This window comes from Thamnophis elegans, chromosome 3, assembly GCF_009769535.1.
Source record: "Thamnophis elegans isolate rThaEle1 chromosome 3, rThaEle1.pri, whole genome shotgun sequence".
Classification (NCBI taxonomy): domain Eukaryota; kingdom Metazoa; phylum Chordata; class Lepidosauria; order Squamata; family Colubridae; genus Thamnophis; species Thamnophis elegans.
Genome location: NC_045543.1, coordinates 77,865,349 through 77,878,797, shown reverse-complemented (window position 1 = coordinate 77,878,797; position 13,449 = coordinate 77,865,349). Strand labels below are relative to the sequence as shown.

The following is a 13,449-nucleotide window of genomic DNA, read 5'->3' as shown; positions in this document are numbered from 1 at the left end:
CAACTGTGCTTATGATCTTACCTGAGTTTTCTTTTCCTTTACAGACCTGCAAAGGTCTTAAACTTGAGGAATAATCAGAAAATTACTTTATCATTATTATGTAACTGCAAACAGTGGCTAAATGATGCATTCATTAAACAAAGACTATGTATAGCACACATTTGGAAGCATAGAAATATATCCTGGAAAGAGGAATCTTTTCAACTTTGTATCTCTTTTCACCGACACTTATAAAGACAGCCCAGGAAATCAGTGTAGAATTTCAACTTCATTATGTGTTCACTTCTATTACAACAAAATTCTATATTAATCCACTGCTATTTTCCTCTTCCCTTGTACAATTAAAAAAAAAGTAATTTTCTTATTATACTTGACTCTGTCTGTAGACAAATTAAAGGTTAGCTTAAATTGGCTGTTTTCCTAGTATAATCAATGGTGCAAATAATCTCCACCTTATCAAATTTTGAGAAAGCTGAACACATATCAAAAAAAGATAAATGAAAACCTAATTCAGAAGAGTTTATTTAAAATAGGCATCCTTTCATATAAAGTGGAATTTACATATATGTAATTGATTTCCTTATTGTGCCAGAGCTGTTTTCTCCTGTCATATTCATAAAAATATGTTTAATATATTGGCCGCTCCTGAATTCAAAATTTCACTTACAGTTAATAATAGAGTGCTGTATAAATCATAATTTTATAAAAAGGGAGGGATTTCTGTGCAGTGTTAGGGAAAACATTTTTCATTCAAAAGTTCCAGCAACTATAAAGGAGATGAGCAAAATATCTATGTAAGGTAATTGTGTATTGAAAAAGATAGCAGAAAACTATGTAAGTTTATTTATTTAGTTAGTTAGATTTACAAGGACTCCAAATGCTATAGCGATTATGGACAATGGGCAACAAAATAACTATTAAAAGGCAAGAAAAAAAACAAAGAAAAATAGTCTTCTTAGTACCGGTAGTTCTCATTTAACTATCATTCATTTGGTGATCATTCAAAGTTATGCCACTTTCCCCACTATTTATTAGTAGCAGTTGGTTACAGTCAGCAGTTGTTGGGTGCAGTATAGCTGATTAATCACTTTAGCATGATATTTCTTAGTGCTTATGAAAGTGGGGAAACACTCTGTAACTTCTACATGCCTGTTAATGGGGTTTTATTACACTTAATTTCTAAAATGTAGAAGACTGTATGTAGGTGTGAGGACTCATTTAATTCTCTCTTCCAAGGGACAATTGTATCAAAATATTCAGGCAGGCATACTCAACGCAATCATTATTGCTGCCTACACACCAGAATAGAATTACCATTCTAGTCTGAGAAACTTAATGTATTAATAACTTAGGCTGCAAACAGAAGAGGCTGTCCTAGTAACATCTCTTATCGTTAAGCAAAGTAGTTTTGCATTTATAATTTACATCTGCAGCAGTTAAATAAACATGAACAATTGTACTACTAGGCCAAATATTTGTTTTGATTGCCTTCAAAGTGAAAAAATGAAACTGCAGCAAAATGCAGACTGCTGGATGCATTATCATTCTTCGTGCTTCCCAAGAAGACATTAAAATGTAACTCAGCTTTTTCCTTTTATGCCCAGTAAGACAGACATTATAACAAATTATTCTACTAAGCCATCCATGAATCATGGACCCAAGCAGCATTCATATTGCAGTAACACCTGTGTTAAAATGTTAGCAGTCTTGGGATTTCATCTAAGGTAGAACACTGAAGAAGAGTAAAGACTTGGAACATTTTAATTGGTATGTAATTGCTTTTTTTCAGGCATTATAGTAGTCTTCAACTTACAGCCATTTGTTTAGTGACTGTTGCACTTTAAAAAGTAACTTCTGAACATTTTTCACACTTACAATAGTTGCTGTATCCCCATGATCTTGTGATCAAAATTAAGACACTTGGCAACTGGCATGCATTTATGACAGTTACAATGTCCCAGGGTCATGTGATCACCTTTTGTGATCTTCTGACAAGCAAAGTCAATGGGGAAGCCAGATTAACTTATCATATTACTAACTTAACAACTGCAGCTATTACTTAACAACTATGGCAGGAAAGGTCATAAAATGGGGAAAATTTCACTTAACAACTGTGCTAACAACAAGTGTTAGCAACAGAAAGTTTGAGTTCATTTTCGTTGTGTCAACTCTAGTAATAAATACAGCACATTAGTATTAGTATAGGTTTATATTTGTAGGTTTATATTCTGATATGTTTATCTTTGTGTTTTTCTGTCTTTATGCTATCTGTACAATTTTAATAAAGTGTATATATAAAAATAAAAATGTGGAATAATACTGGCCCCAAGACAGCTTCCTGCCACACCCCTCTCATTAAGCTCTCCAACTCAATATAGAAACATTAATACCAAATCTCTGACAATCATTAGCGAGGCGGTTGGTGTCACCTGTCTGCAGTGCCATTTGAACCACACTTAACAGCTTTCAAAATGTTTCTATTGTCTACTAAAGTGGTTACCTTGTCAAAGATGAAGATAAGCTTTGTCTTACATGTTCTATTTTTGAGAAATTTTTAAATCTATTGTTGACTCTTAGCAATCAGAGTACAGGTAGTCCTTGACTTATGGCCACAATTGAGCCAAAAATTTATGTTGCTAAGTGAGAAATTTGTTAAGTGAGTTTTGCCCCATCTTATGACTTTTCTTGTCACATTTGTTAACTGAACCACTGCAGTTGTTAAATTAGTAACATGGTGTTTAAGTGAATTGGGTTTCCCCGTTGACTTTGCATGTCAGAAGGGTGCAAAGGGGATCACATGACCCTGGGACACTGTAACTGTCATAAATGTTGTCAAGCATCCAAACATATATCACGTGACTATGGGGTGCTGCAATGGTCATAAGTGAGAAATGATCATTGATAGTCACTTTTTCAGTGCCATCATAACGTCAAACGGCCACTGTTGTAAGTTGAGAAATACCTGTACTGTCTTCAAAATACTTAAAAAGGGACTACTTTTATTATCTGTTTGAACTCTTTCCATGCATATTAGGGTTATCAGTAGATGATTACCAGTATCCCATTTTTTAAGACAGAGGGGGAGGGAGGGGGAGAGAGAGAGAGATCTAGTTCTCCAAAATTCCTTATTTGTAGTTGACAGAATTGGAGTTGATACCTAAAAGGCCCAAGCTATATTGAACAGGTCATCCACAGTGGGTATATCTTTTTGGCAAAAGAGCCAGACTTCAGTTCCACACCTACTATCTGTTTGCTGGAGCCATGGAAGGAAGTCAAAGCTTCTGGATCTGTCCTCAGTGCCCAACATTCTCAGGGAGACACTATGGTCAAACTAGTAGGCCTATGCTTCTCTTTTTCAGTTTCCCTCATGGATCATCCATGACACAACTAAACCAGCTCTAAATTATGCCCAAAGCTCAAATGAAATATGCTTTGTTTCAGAGCATTTACATAATGCTAAACGTAAAGTAAGCCATGCGAGTTTCTTGTTTTAAAATAATAGATATAAATTTTAAAATGCTTTAAGTAGTAAGCATGGAATCCTAATATAAGAAGAGAATACATTTATTTCTACTGGGAGTACACATTCCATCCTAAAACATGGCTGCAGATTTCAGAGCTATTTCATAATTGCTGCATTAAATATGCAAAGACGAATAATAGTAACTATATTTTATCAATTTAACTTAAATATCCAAGTTAATTCGTATCCATTCCAGTCCCACCCAATTCTTAATCCGTACTGTTCACTTTATAGAATGCAGCCCCCAGGTATCTCATTCAAAAACCAAAAGCATCTGTCAGCCCAAAAAGATTCTACCCTGCTGATATGCATAATGCACTTATTTCTATCCACAGTTGCAGGCATCTACAAGCCTCATTAGAGTGTATCATTATTGGCAAGTGAATGTTGATGTTCTTGTTCCCTCCTCCTCTTTTTGCTACCTATTGATTAATTTGAGGCTGTGTCATACTTCTGGTGTAAGGGTTCACTGCATATTTGTTGATTGAAACACAATTGTTGCTTAAATGAAATCCTATTGTCATTGGCCTTAGCACAAATACAGGCATTAGTAAAAATAAATGTGAGTTTTGAAGAGCATTTGTTTGTGTATTCAGCTCATCCTTTTGTGACTGTTGAATGCTACTTTTCTGTTGTTTGCATACAGGAAAATATACTCGCCTGGTTGCTATGGGAACCCTATTGATCTTATGTTAACAAGCTTAATACTAGATCAGTGTCACTATCCACAACAAAAGTTGATAGTGATGTATAATATCTATATCCCATGTTTCTGCTTTATTAGATTATTATTGTGATTTACTTTATGGTTAGGGAACATTGTATAGGACAGTGATGACGAACCTTTTTTGGCTTGCATGCCAAAAGCAGGGGGAGCGCAGGGGGATTGTGCACAGGTGTACTACACCCATAATGCTATTTGCACGAATACAGTGCACATGCGCGCATGACCAGCACTTTCTCCATTTCCCCCCTCACCCTTTTGGCATGCTTTTTTCACCCTCTCCAGACTCCAGAGCCTTTAAAGGAGCCTGGGAAGGGAAAAACAGCCTCCCCTGCGCCCCCCCCCCCGAGGCCCTCCGGAGGCTTCAGGACCTTCCCTGAAGCCTCCGGAGCACAAAAAACAGCCCTAAGGGAAAACCGGAAGTTTGGGAACAGCTCCGGAGGGCTAAAACCAGCCCTACGAACAAACCAGACGTGACTTCGGTTTGCTCATAGGGTCGTTTTTTGCCCTCCAGAGCCTTCAGGGAAGCCTCCTGAAGGCTCCTGAACGCTCTGGAGGGCTAAAACCGGCCCTATGAGCACACCGGAAGTACGTTCCTGAACTTCCTGTTTGCCTGAAGGGTAGGTTTTTCGCACTCCAGAGAGCAAAAAAGACCAATGCCTCGTGTGCCCTGACAAATGGCTCTGCGTGCCACCTGTGGCATGTGTGCCATAGGTTCGCCATCACAGGTATAGTATTTAACTTGTGCTACCTGGGTAGAAGAAACTATACCTGCAATTTTTCCCTATGCATCCTAAGTCAGATTTTAGAAGATGCTTATACTGAATAAATCTGTACTACAACGTATCCATACTTTGAAATGGATGAATAGTGGAGACATAGTACTACAATACTTTTAACCAACATAAATCCTAATGGTATTTTTGCTACAAGTTTGAACACTGCTCCATTAATGGCTTTCTGCAATTTCGGTATTTTAATTACCCTCAATAGTTGACAAAGAAAAGGAATTATTATGAATTGTGGAAAATAATTTCCATATTCCATATAGAATTCATACAGCAATAGCAGTTAGACTTATATACCACTTCATAGTGCTTTACATCCCTCTCTAACTGATTATACAGAGTCAGCATATTGCCCCAAACAATCTGGGTCCTCATTTTACCCACCTAGGAAGAATGGAAGGCTGAGTCAACCTTGAGCCTGGTGAGATTCGATCTACCAAACTGCTGGCAGCCAGTGATCAGCAAAAGTAGCCTGCAGTACTGCACTCTAACCACCGTGCCACCACGGTTCCTATAGCAAATCTGAACAGGAAGATGAATCTGGATCTATTAAATCTTTAATATTTGCTATTTATTATGAATCGATCTTCCTGTATTGGTATAAACCAATTTTGTTTGCTCCCAATATCTCTGAATTCAGACTCTGCAAATTTTACATATTGTTTTAATAGCTATCTGTATTTTAGTAGCACATGTGAATTTTTTTTTCATTTCAGATTACAGTATTTCGTATGGGGTCAGAAGGACACCAGGATATTGATCTGGCCATCTTGACAGCTTTGTTAAAAGGTAATGTAATTGTTTGCCTCAACAAGCCTATACTAAATCTACACAGCAAACTCTTACAAATAATGGTGTGAGCCACCAACAATAGAATTTAGAATAGACTAAAACTGGTTTAAATACAAAGCACCTATTTTGCAGGAGCTTCATTGATTGCCAATACTCTTCTGGGACTCATTCAAGATGATTCAAAAGATTAACGATCATAAAGATCTATGTGGCCTGGGGTACCCTTAGGCCTTTTGCTGAAAATATAATGTCCTTTCAGTAGAGGGGACTGGGACCTACAGGACAATCTTTTAAACAGCAGCCCACTCACTTTGGGATACATAATCTCCCAAGATCAGAAAGGAACCATTTTTTGTTATTCAGAAAACTAGTTCAAACTTATTGAACTTTTCAAATGGAGAGACCCAGAGTTGGGTTGCTCCCGGTTCAAACCAGTTCGGCTGAACCGGTAGTGGAATTCAGGCCTGAATCGTAGAACCGGCAGCAACCCAGGCCTGCCACGCTGCCGAACTGGTTCCCTTGCTGCCGCTGGGCTGTCACCATTTTGGTTTTTAGTGACTACACATGCACAGTTCACTGTAAATTGTTCTGCGCATGCACGAAGAACAATTTCCAGTGAACAGTGCACATACGCACAGCACACATCTGGCGCAAGCATGGGTTTGCAACTCCAGCAACCCACGCCTGGAGTGACCTCAGTACTGCATAGTAGTTTATATCAATGCAATTGTGTTTGAATTTTGTAAAGCTTTTACACCTAATTTTTATTGTTTTCAGCTGCCTGGAGTCTAATAAATAAATAGTATTATAAAATATGTAGGAATCCAAATTTTGCTTTAAAACATCATAGTCTTATAAATATCCCTTTCTTACATCTATACCTTTTTTCAAAGAGAATGTTAAGGGGACTAGGTTAAAGGCTAGATAGCTTTGTTTGAAATCCATTGAATGTTTGATAATCAAACGTGATTTTATAGGAAATTTGTACCAAATTCTAAATGAATATAATCCATGGGAAATATTCTTCTAGAAGGCATGAATGGATGTATTGGAACAAGGTGAAAGCATAGAAAAGTGCCCACCATGAGTGAGAATTATTATGTTTTGATATATGTCTGAAAAACATTCTTATAATTTAGTAGTGCCATAAAATATGACAGAGGTGTGAATATAAATCTAAAATTATGGTTTACTTGATGGCTTATGATATATTGAAAATTAGAAGAAAATAGAATGTGGAAGCTGCATGAAAGAGAATAAAATGTTATGGAATGCCACAGAAGTATGTACAGTTATTCTAATGGGATGTTTGATGCAATGGTGAAGTAAATATGAAAAAGTAAAAGAAAAAAGAAAAAGTAAACTGTTTTACAAAATGAGTGCTATTGGTAACATTAATATTGCCCCTATCTTCTGAAGTTGCATCTATGCATTTAGATATTCTTAATTAAATTTATGTTATATTTTAAAAAGATATGATTAGAGATTTTTTGTTAACATCTGGGGGGGGTTCTGGAAAGGATGCAGAACACAGCTGTTTCACAAGAGTTGCTGCTATTTTAGTTGCTGCTTATTTTCCCATAGTCCTTTCATAAGTATGAGTCCAAATTTTTGTACTGTTTGGAATGTTGGAAGAAGCACAGTGGATCAATGGTGGCTTGCCAATTTTTTTACTACCTCTTCGGATGTGCTCCTGTGCACGCTTGCACAGGGGTGATGCTTCTATGCATGCGCAGAAGTGTCCGGGCGGGTGGGCGGAGCCTCCTGCCACCGCTACTACTGGTTTGCCCGAACTGGGCCAAACTGGGAACAACCCACCTCTGCAGTGGATGATGTACAACATGTTCATTTCCATAAGTGCTACCTCATCCATGTTGTATTCATTGAAGCATATTTCTATGATTACCTGACTCTGATGTTTTTGGTTCCTTCTAGCTTGTTAATGTATCATGACTCATGCTCACAAAGCATTTGTCCTGCAGCTCTGGATGAACATTGCTACTATTCTCTAGCCTGATGCAAAGGGCAATGCATGTCAACCATGAAATGGTTATAATTCAATTTCATTTGATTTGAAACAAAAATGCTGGAGTAAGCTTAGTAGCATGTTGTATTGAGAGATGTGCAGTTTGTGAATGCCATTTCTGTGCCAGGTGTTTGAAGCAGCAAAAAGGACATTTACACAGACACACACACACACACCTGAAAAAGGCCAACTAAAAAACAGATTTGTCGATAGATTGGGCATAAGGTATTCTTGAAGATTTGTTTGTATTTATTTATTTATTTATTATTTTTATTTATTTATTTATTTATTTAAATAGCTTATTTTATCCATAGAATTTGGATTTCCAGGGGATACTGTGAAATATACCCACATGCATACACTTTGTCTGTATATACAAAGACAAAAGCTTCCACGTGATCCAGCATTTTTAACATATTAATGAAGCAGTGTTTTGCTGTAATGATACAAGTTTCTCCTGTCATAGTGCAAGCTCCACCACAATATACCGTATATACTCGAGTATAGGCCGACCCGAATATAAGCCGAGGCACCTAATTTTACCACAAAAAACTGGAAAAGTTATTGACTCGAGTATAAGCCTAGGGTGGGAAATGCAGCAGCTACCGGTAAATTTCAAAAATAAAAATAGATACCAATAATGTTTTTGAATATTTATTTCAAAGAAAAACAGTAAACTAGCGGTGTATTCAATGAAATACTTCACTCACCTCATGATGCTGATGTCCCGCTGTGATGATGATGTCCCGTGCAGCCGGGGAGCGATGTCCCGCCTCCTATGACACACGGCACAGTGATTCCTATCATTGGATCACTGTACCAGAGGAGGTGGGACATCGCTATGTGGCTGCTTGCCATAACAAGGAGGAGGTGGGACATCGTTGCAGAGCGGCAGGAGGGGGAGGAAGGGGAATCGTAAGACAGCCCTGCATTACATTAGAACGTGAGGAGGGGGGATGGTGCGGTGCGCGCTGCGCGGCAAACTGACACAGAGGGAGGGGAAACTCACAGGGGCACTGGGCCATTCACGAGTGTCACCCAGCGGCATGGCCCCGGCCCTTTTTCTCCTCCATTTCGGGCAAATTTTTCACTGACTCGAGTATAAGCCGAGGCGGCTTTTTTCAGCCCAAAAAGTGGGCTGAAAAACTAGGCTTATACTAGAGTATATACAGTAACTACAATTAATCGTTGAGATTGTCACAAAGGTGTTTTTCAGGAGGCAACTGGACTTTCTTGTTTTTTCTTTGAAGATATTTTACTTCTCATCAAAGAAGCTTCTTCAGCTCTGACTGGATGGTTGGGAATGGAAGGATTTATATTCCTTGCAGACAGCTGGTCATTTGCATCCTTTTAGAGGGTCGTTGAAGCATTTGGAGATTTATCTGTGTCCTCAGGGTCACCTGAGTAGTGCAAATGGTTCCTGTAGTCTGCAATTTGTTTTCTGGAAATCTGTTCATATTCCCACACCATTTGAAGGGTATTCATCCCAAATTGCATAGCTAAAAGTCTGTAAAAGTCTGGGTATTCATCCCAAATTGCATAGCTAAAAGTCTGTAGAAATTCTCAGTCACCCACATCATGATTGTCCCAAACTGGGCTTTCTTGTTTTTTTTCTTTGAAGACATTTTGCTTTTCATCCAAGAAGCTTCTTCAGCTCTGACTGGATGGTGGCATTAGCACCACTCAGGTGACCCTGAGGTCACAGATAGACCTCCAAGTGCTTCAATGACCCTCTAAAAAGATGCAGATGACCAGCTGTTTGCAAGGAATATAAATCCTTCCATTCCTCACCATCCAGTCAGAGCTGAAGAAGCTTTTTGGATGAGAAGTGAAACGTCTTCAAAGAAAATACAAAAAAGTCCAATTGCCTCCTGAAAAGCACCTTTGGGATAACCATGACCTGGATGACTGAGAATCTCTACAGACATTTTGAGATTGTGTAACATCAACAAAATGCTGCTTCTATCATTTGGTTTCCCTTCATCCTTGCTAAGGTTGCTTCTGTGCACAGAAATAGATATTCTTGTTATGTATCGAATAGATTCTAGAAAAAAGTTAGTAGGCATTTGTTATTATTGAGAAAGTGTAAAGTGCAGGATGAGGTTTTCAAATTTTTAACTGAACCCAAATAAATTTGACCCCAATGAATCTAGATAACAAGAGTGTCCAGAATGTTTTTCCTCCGTACTTTTGCAAAACAAGAACATTTTATTATTATGTTGTCATCCATCTAGCTGGAATGTCAGGACATAAAGGAGAGATCAATTTAACTATACCTGTACAATCTGGACATTTAATGGAAACATGCAGCAACAGAGATATTGCTGTGCTCCGATATAACATTGGCATGATGCAAATCCACTGGAGAGTCACAAGACAGCTTTCTAACTCAGACAGACAAGAAGGGAGTATCCTAGCAACAACACAAAAACCACGTGATGAATCTCAGAACCATTTCTCTGCCTTGATCAGGTTTTACTCCCTTGAAATGGGGGTGTAAAATAGAGAATTCACCTCCTGCCCAACAATGTTTGCAGTGGATTGATTAATATCAAGAGACAAAATAATGTAGAAATGATATGTATAAAATCATGCTGCATCAACTGTAACCCAGAAATCTTAAATCAGAGAAGTATGTTCAAATTATATAAAGAAAAGTCTCTGTTCCCTTCATTTTTTAATAAAAAGGTTCCAAGACATTTTTCCCCAGAATTTAGAGACCCAGGCAAAGAAGGGAAAGAGGAAAAGAGAGGCTGATACTACTGTTTGATCCAGAGCTGTAGAAAATTGCTTCCTGGAATATAAAATGCACTTATTTTGTTCACACATTAAGTTAACCATTTGGGTTTTTTGTTTTAACTTGGCATGATATACTAACCTAGCTGTTACATTTATTAACTATGTTTTTTTTCTTTTCCAAAACAGCATTGTTTTTTTTTTTTTACTGTTGAAATACATTTTATTTATTTCATTTTCATTTTCATTTTATACAATCACTTATATACTGTGCGTAACAAAAAAACAAAGAGAAAAAAAAGAAAAAAAAACCCCAACATAACACTTCAATCCCCCATACACCCTCTCTTCTCCCCTCCAACTTTCATTTCACCCCTCCAGCATTCCCCTCTTCACTTCCCTTCCCCCTCAGACATCTCCCCCCCTCCATCTCACCCTCCTTACATTCCCTCTCACTCCCTCTTTACTTCTCCCTCCTCTTTCCCTCTTCTCCTCGCTTTGGTGTATCCATCAGTTTGTTTTTGTTTTTTTTTTAAAAAAAAATAAAAGAGAAAAAGAAAAAAAAAAAGGGAAAACGAGCCGCAGTATACAAGTGAATTCTTATTGTTCTAAGAATTGAAACTGTAATTCCGCCCTCCCCCCTCCCCCCTATAATCCCCCCTCCCTAACCCCCTTACGGCTTCGCAGGTCCCATACCGGCATAATTCTTTAACAAGCATTTGAGTATAATAAGGCCAGCTAACTTTAGCATTAAAAAATAAAAAAAAATAAAAAAAAAGAAAAGCCAAAAAAAAAAAAAGAGAATAATAAAAAATACACACACACCTAAAAAGAAAGGAGAAACAGAGAAGGGTCAATAAACCCACTACGTTAACACAGCTTCCCATTATCTGTAAATCTTAAACAATGTAGCTCATTCCAAATTTCGATTATTTTACTACTTGCAGGGTTTCAAACTGTATTAGAGCCAGGTAAGTTGATCAATTAGGATTCCCCAACTAAAAGTCTCATTGCTTTGTCTATCTATTCAGACCTTTAATTTCTCTCTTTTTTATCCGAATATCCAAACCTTTCTATAAAACCATTAAACTCAAGTACTTCTTTCATTTTTCATTTCCAACACCTCCCTTTCTATCCTTACCCACCTCCACATGTAAATTTTTTACCTTCCACCCTGCCTTTATCCATGTCCATATATATATTTATCCGCGTCCATTGCTCCCTAACCCCCTTACGGCTTCGCAGGTCCCATACCCGGCATAATTCTTTAACAAGCATTTGAGTATAATAAGGCCAGCTAACTTTAGCATTAAAAAAATAAAAAAAAAAAAAAAAGAAAAGCCAAAAAAAAAAAGAGAATAATAAAAAATACACACACACCTAAAAAGAAAGGAGAAACAGAGAAGGGTCAATAAACCCACTACGTTAACACAGCTTCCCATTATCTGTAAATCTTAAACAATGTAGCTCATTCCAAATTTCGATTATTTTACTACTTGCAGGGTTTCAAACTGTATTAGAGCCAGGTAAGTTGATCAATTAGGATTCCCCAACTAAAAGTCTCATTGCTTTGTCTATCTATTCAGACCTTTAATTTCTCTTTTTTTATCCGAATATCCAAACCTTTCTATAAAACCATTAAACTCAAGTACTTCTTTCATTTTTCATTTCCAACACCTCCCTTTCTATCCTTACCCACCTCCACATGTAAATTTTTACCTTCCACCCTGCCTTTATCCATGTCCATATATATTATATCCGCGTCCATTGCTCCCCCATATTTACTCCACTTTCCTGAAGACTCTCCGACCAATCTTTCTTGACCTTATATTGAAATAGCAACTCAAACAAATATCAGCTTGCATTCTAGCCCCAAGTAGTCTAATTAAGCTTTCGCTACCTTCCCTCTCCCACGCGCCTCCCAACTCCGTTCGTCCCAGACCACAACTCAAAAAGATCGCAATCTCCGCTCTCCTCGCCTAGGAAAATAATTCATGCGCAATTTGAGTTAGAATTCAGACAAATCTTATATACAATATGTGTCCACAATCAGCAACGCTTCTTTCAGTCTCCATGTCTCATCATCAATATACCACTTTTCCATTTTATCCCAGACGGAAATCATAAAGCTTTAAGAACATCGCTTAGTCTTTATTCTTTAGTCTTCTGCCCTTCCGGAAGAGGAAAGCAACACCCTCCGCCTTGTAGCCACGTGTCTCGCTGTTTGTCTTCTCCTTCTCCTTGTCTCTCTCCAGGTCCGGATGAATCAGGAAGTCCCGCCTTCAGGGTCTCGTAGTAAAATTCTCGGGCTTCACAGACAGAATTAATGCAGTGTTTTTGGTTGCCAAATGTAACTGTAATACCAGCTGGGACTTCCCATTTGTATGGAATCTGAGAATTTCTGAGTTCTTCGGTTAAGAAAGCGTACTCTTTCCTTGTTCTATTTGAAATGGTATCTCTTTAAAAACAATCAAGTCCTGTCCGTCAATTCTCAACCTCTTGCTGTAAAGCCTCTGTATTATCTCATTTCTGGATTCCCTTGTGGTAAAGTATATTATTATGTCCCTCGGAAGCTGTCGCTGTTTTGCTACCCAGGAATTCTGGCGGTAAATTCTTTGAATCTGCCAATCAAAGTTAAATCCCGGACTTCCCACCAAGCGGCTGAAAGCCTCAAAGAAGATCTGTTTCAAATTCTCCTGTTGGTTTTCACGCAGTCCTCTAACTCTTATTGCAAAGGCAGTCTTATTATAATCTATCATGACAAGTTGTTTTTGAGCATTTTCCATTTCCTGTTGTAACGTTTGAATTTTGGATATCAAATTAAGGTTAGTTTCTTCCAAAAGTTCCAATTTGTCCTCCG

The 13,449-nt window shown here is 37.9% G+C and overlaps 1 protein-coding gene across 1 annotated transcript in view; it reads left to right on the top strand.

Moving 5' to 3' along the window:
• The window catches only part of TRPM3 (transient receptor potential cation channel subfamily M member 3), a 79,155-nt gene that overhangs the window by 12,981 nt on the left and 52,725 nt on the right, over positions 1–13,449 (top strand). The window contains exon 3 of the mRNA XM_032213837.1: positions 5,752–5,824. Coding sequence (XP_032069728.1) covers positions 5,752–5,824 — 73 coding nt within the window. The remainder of the gene's footprint in view (positions 1–5,751; positions 5,825–13,449) is intronic.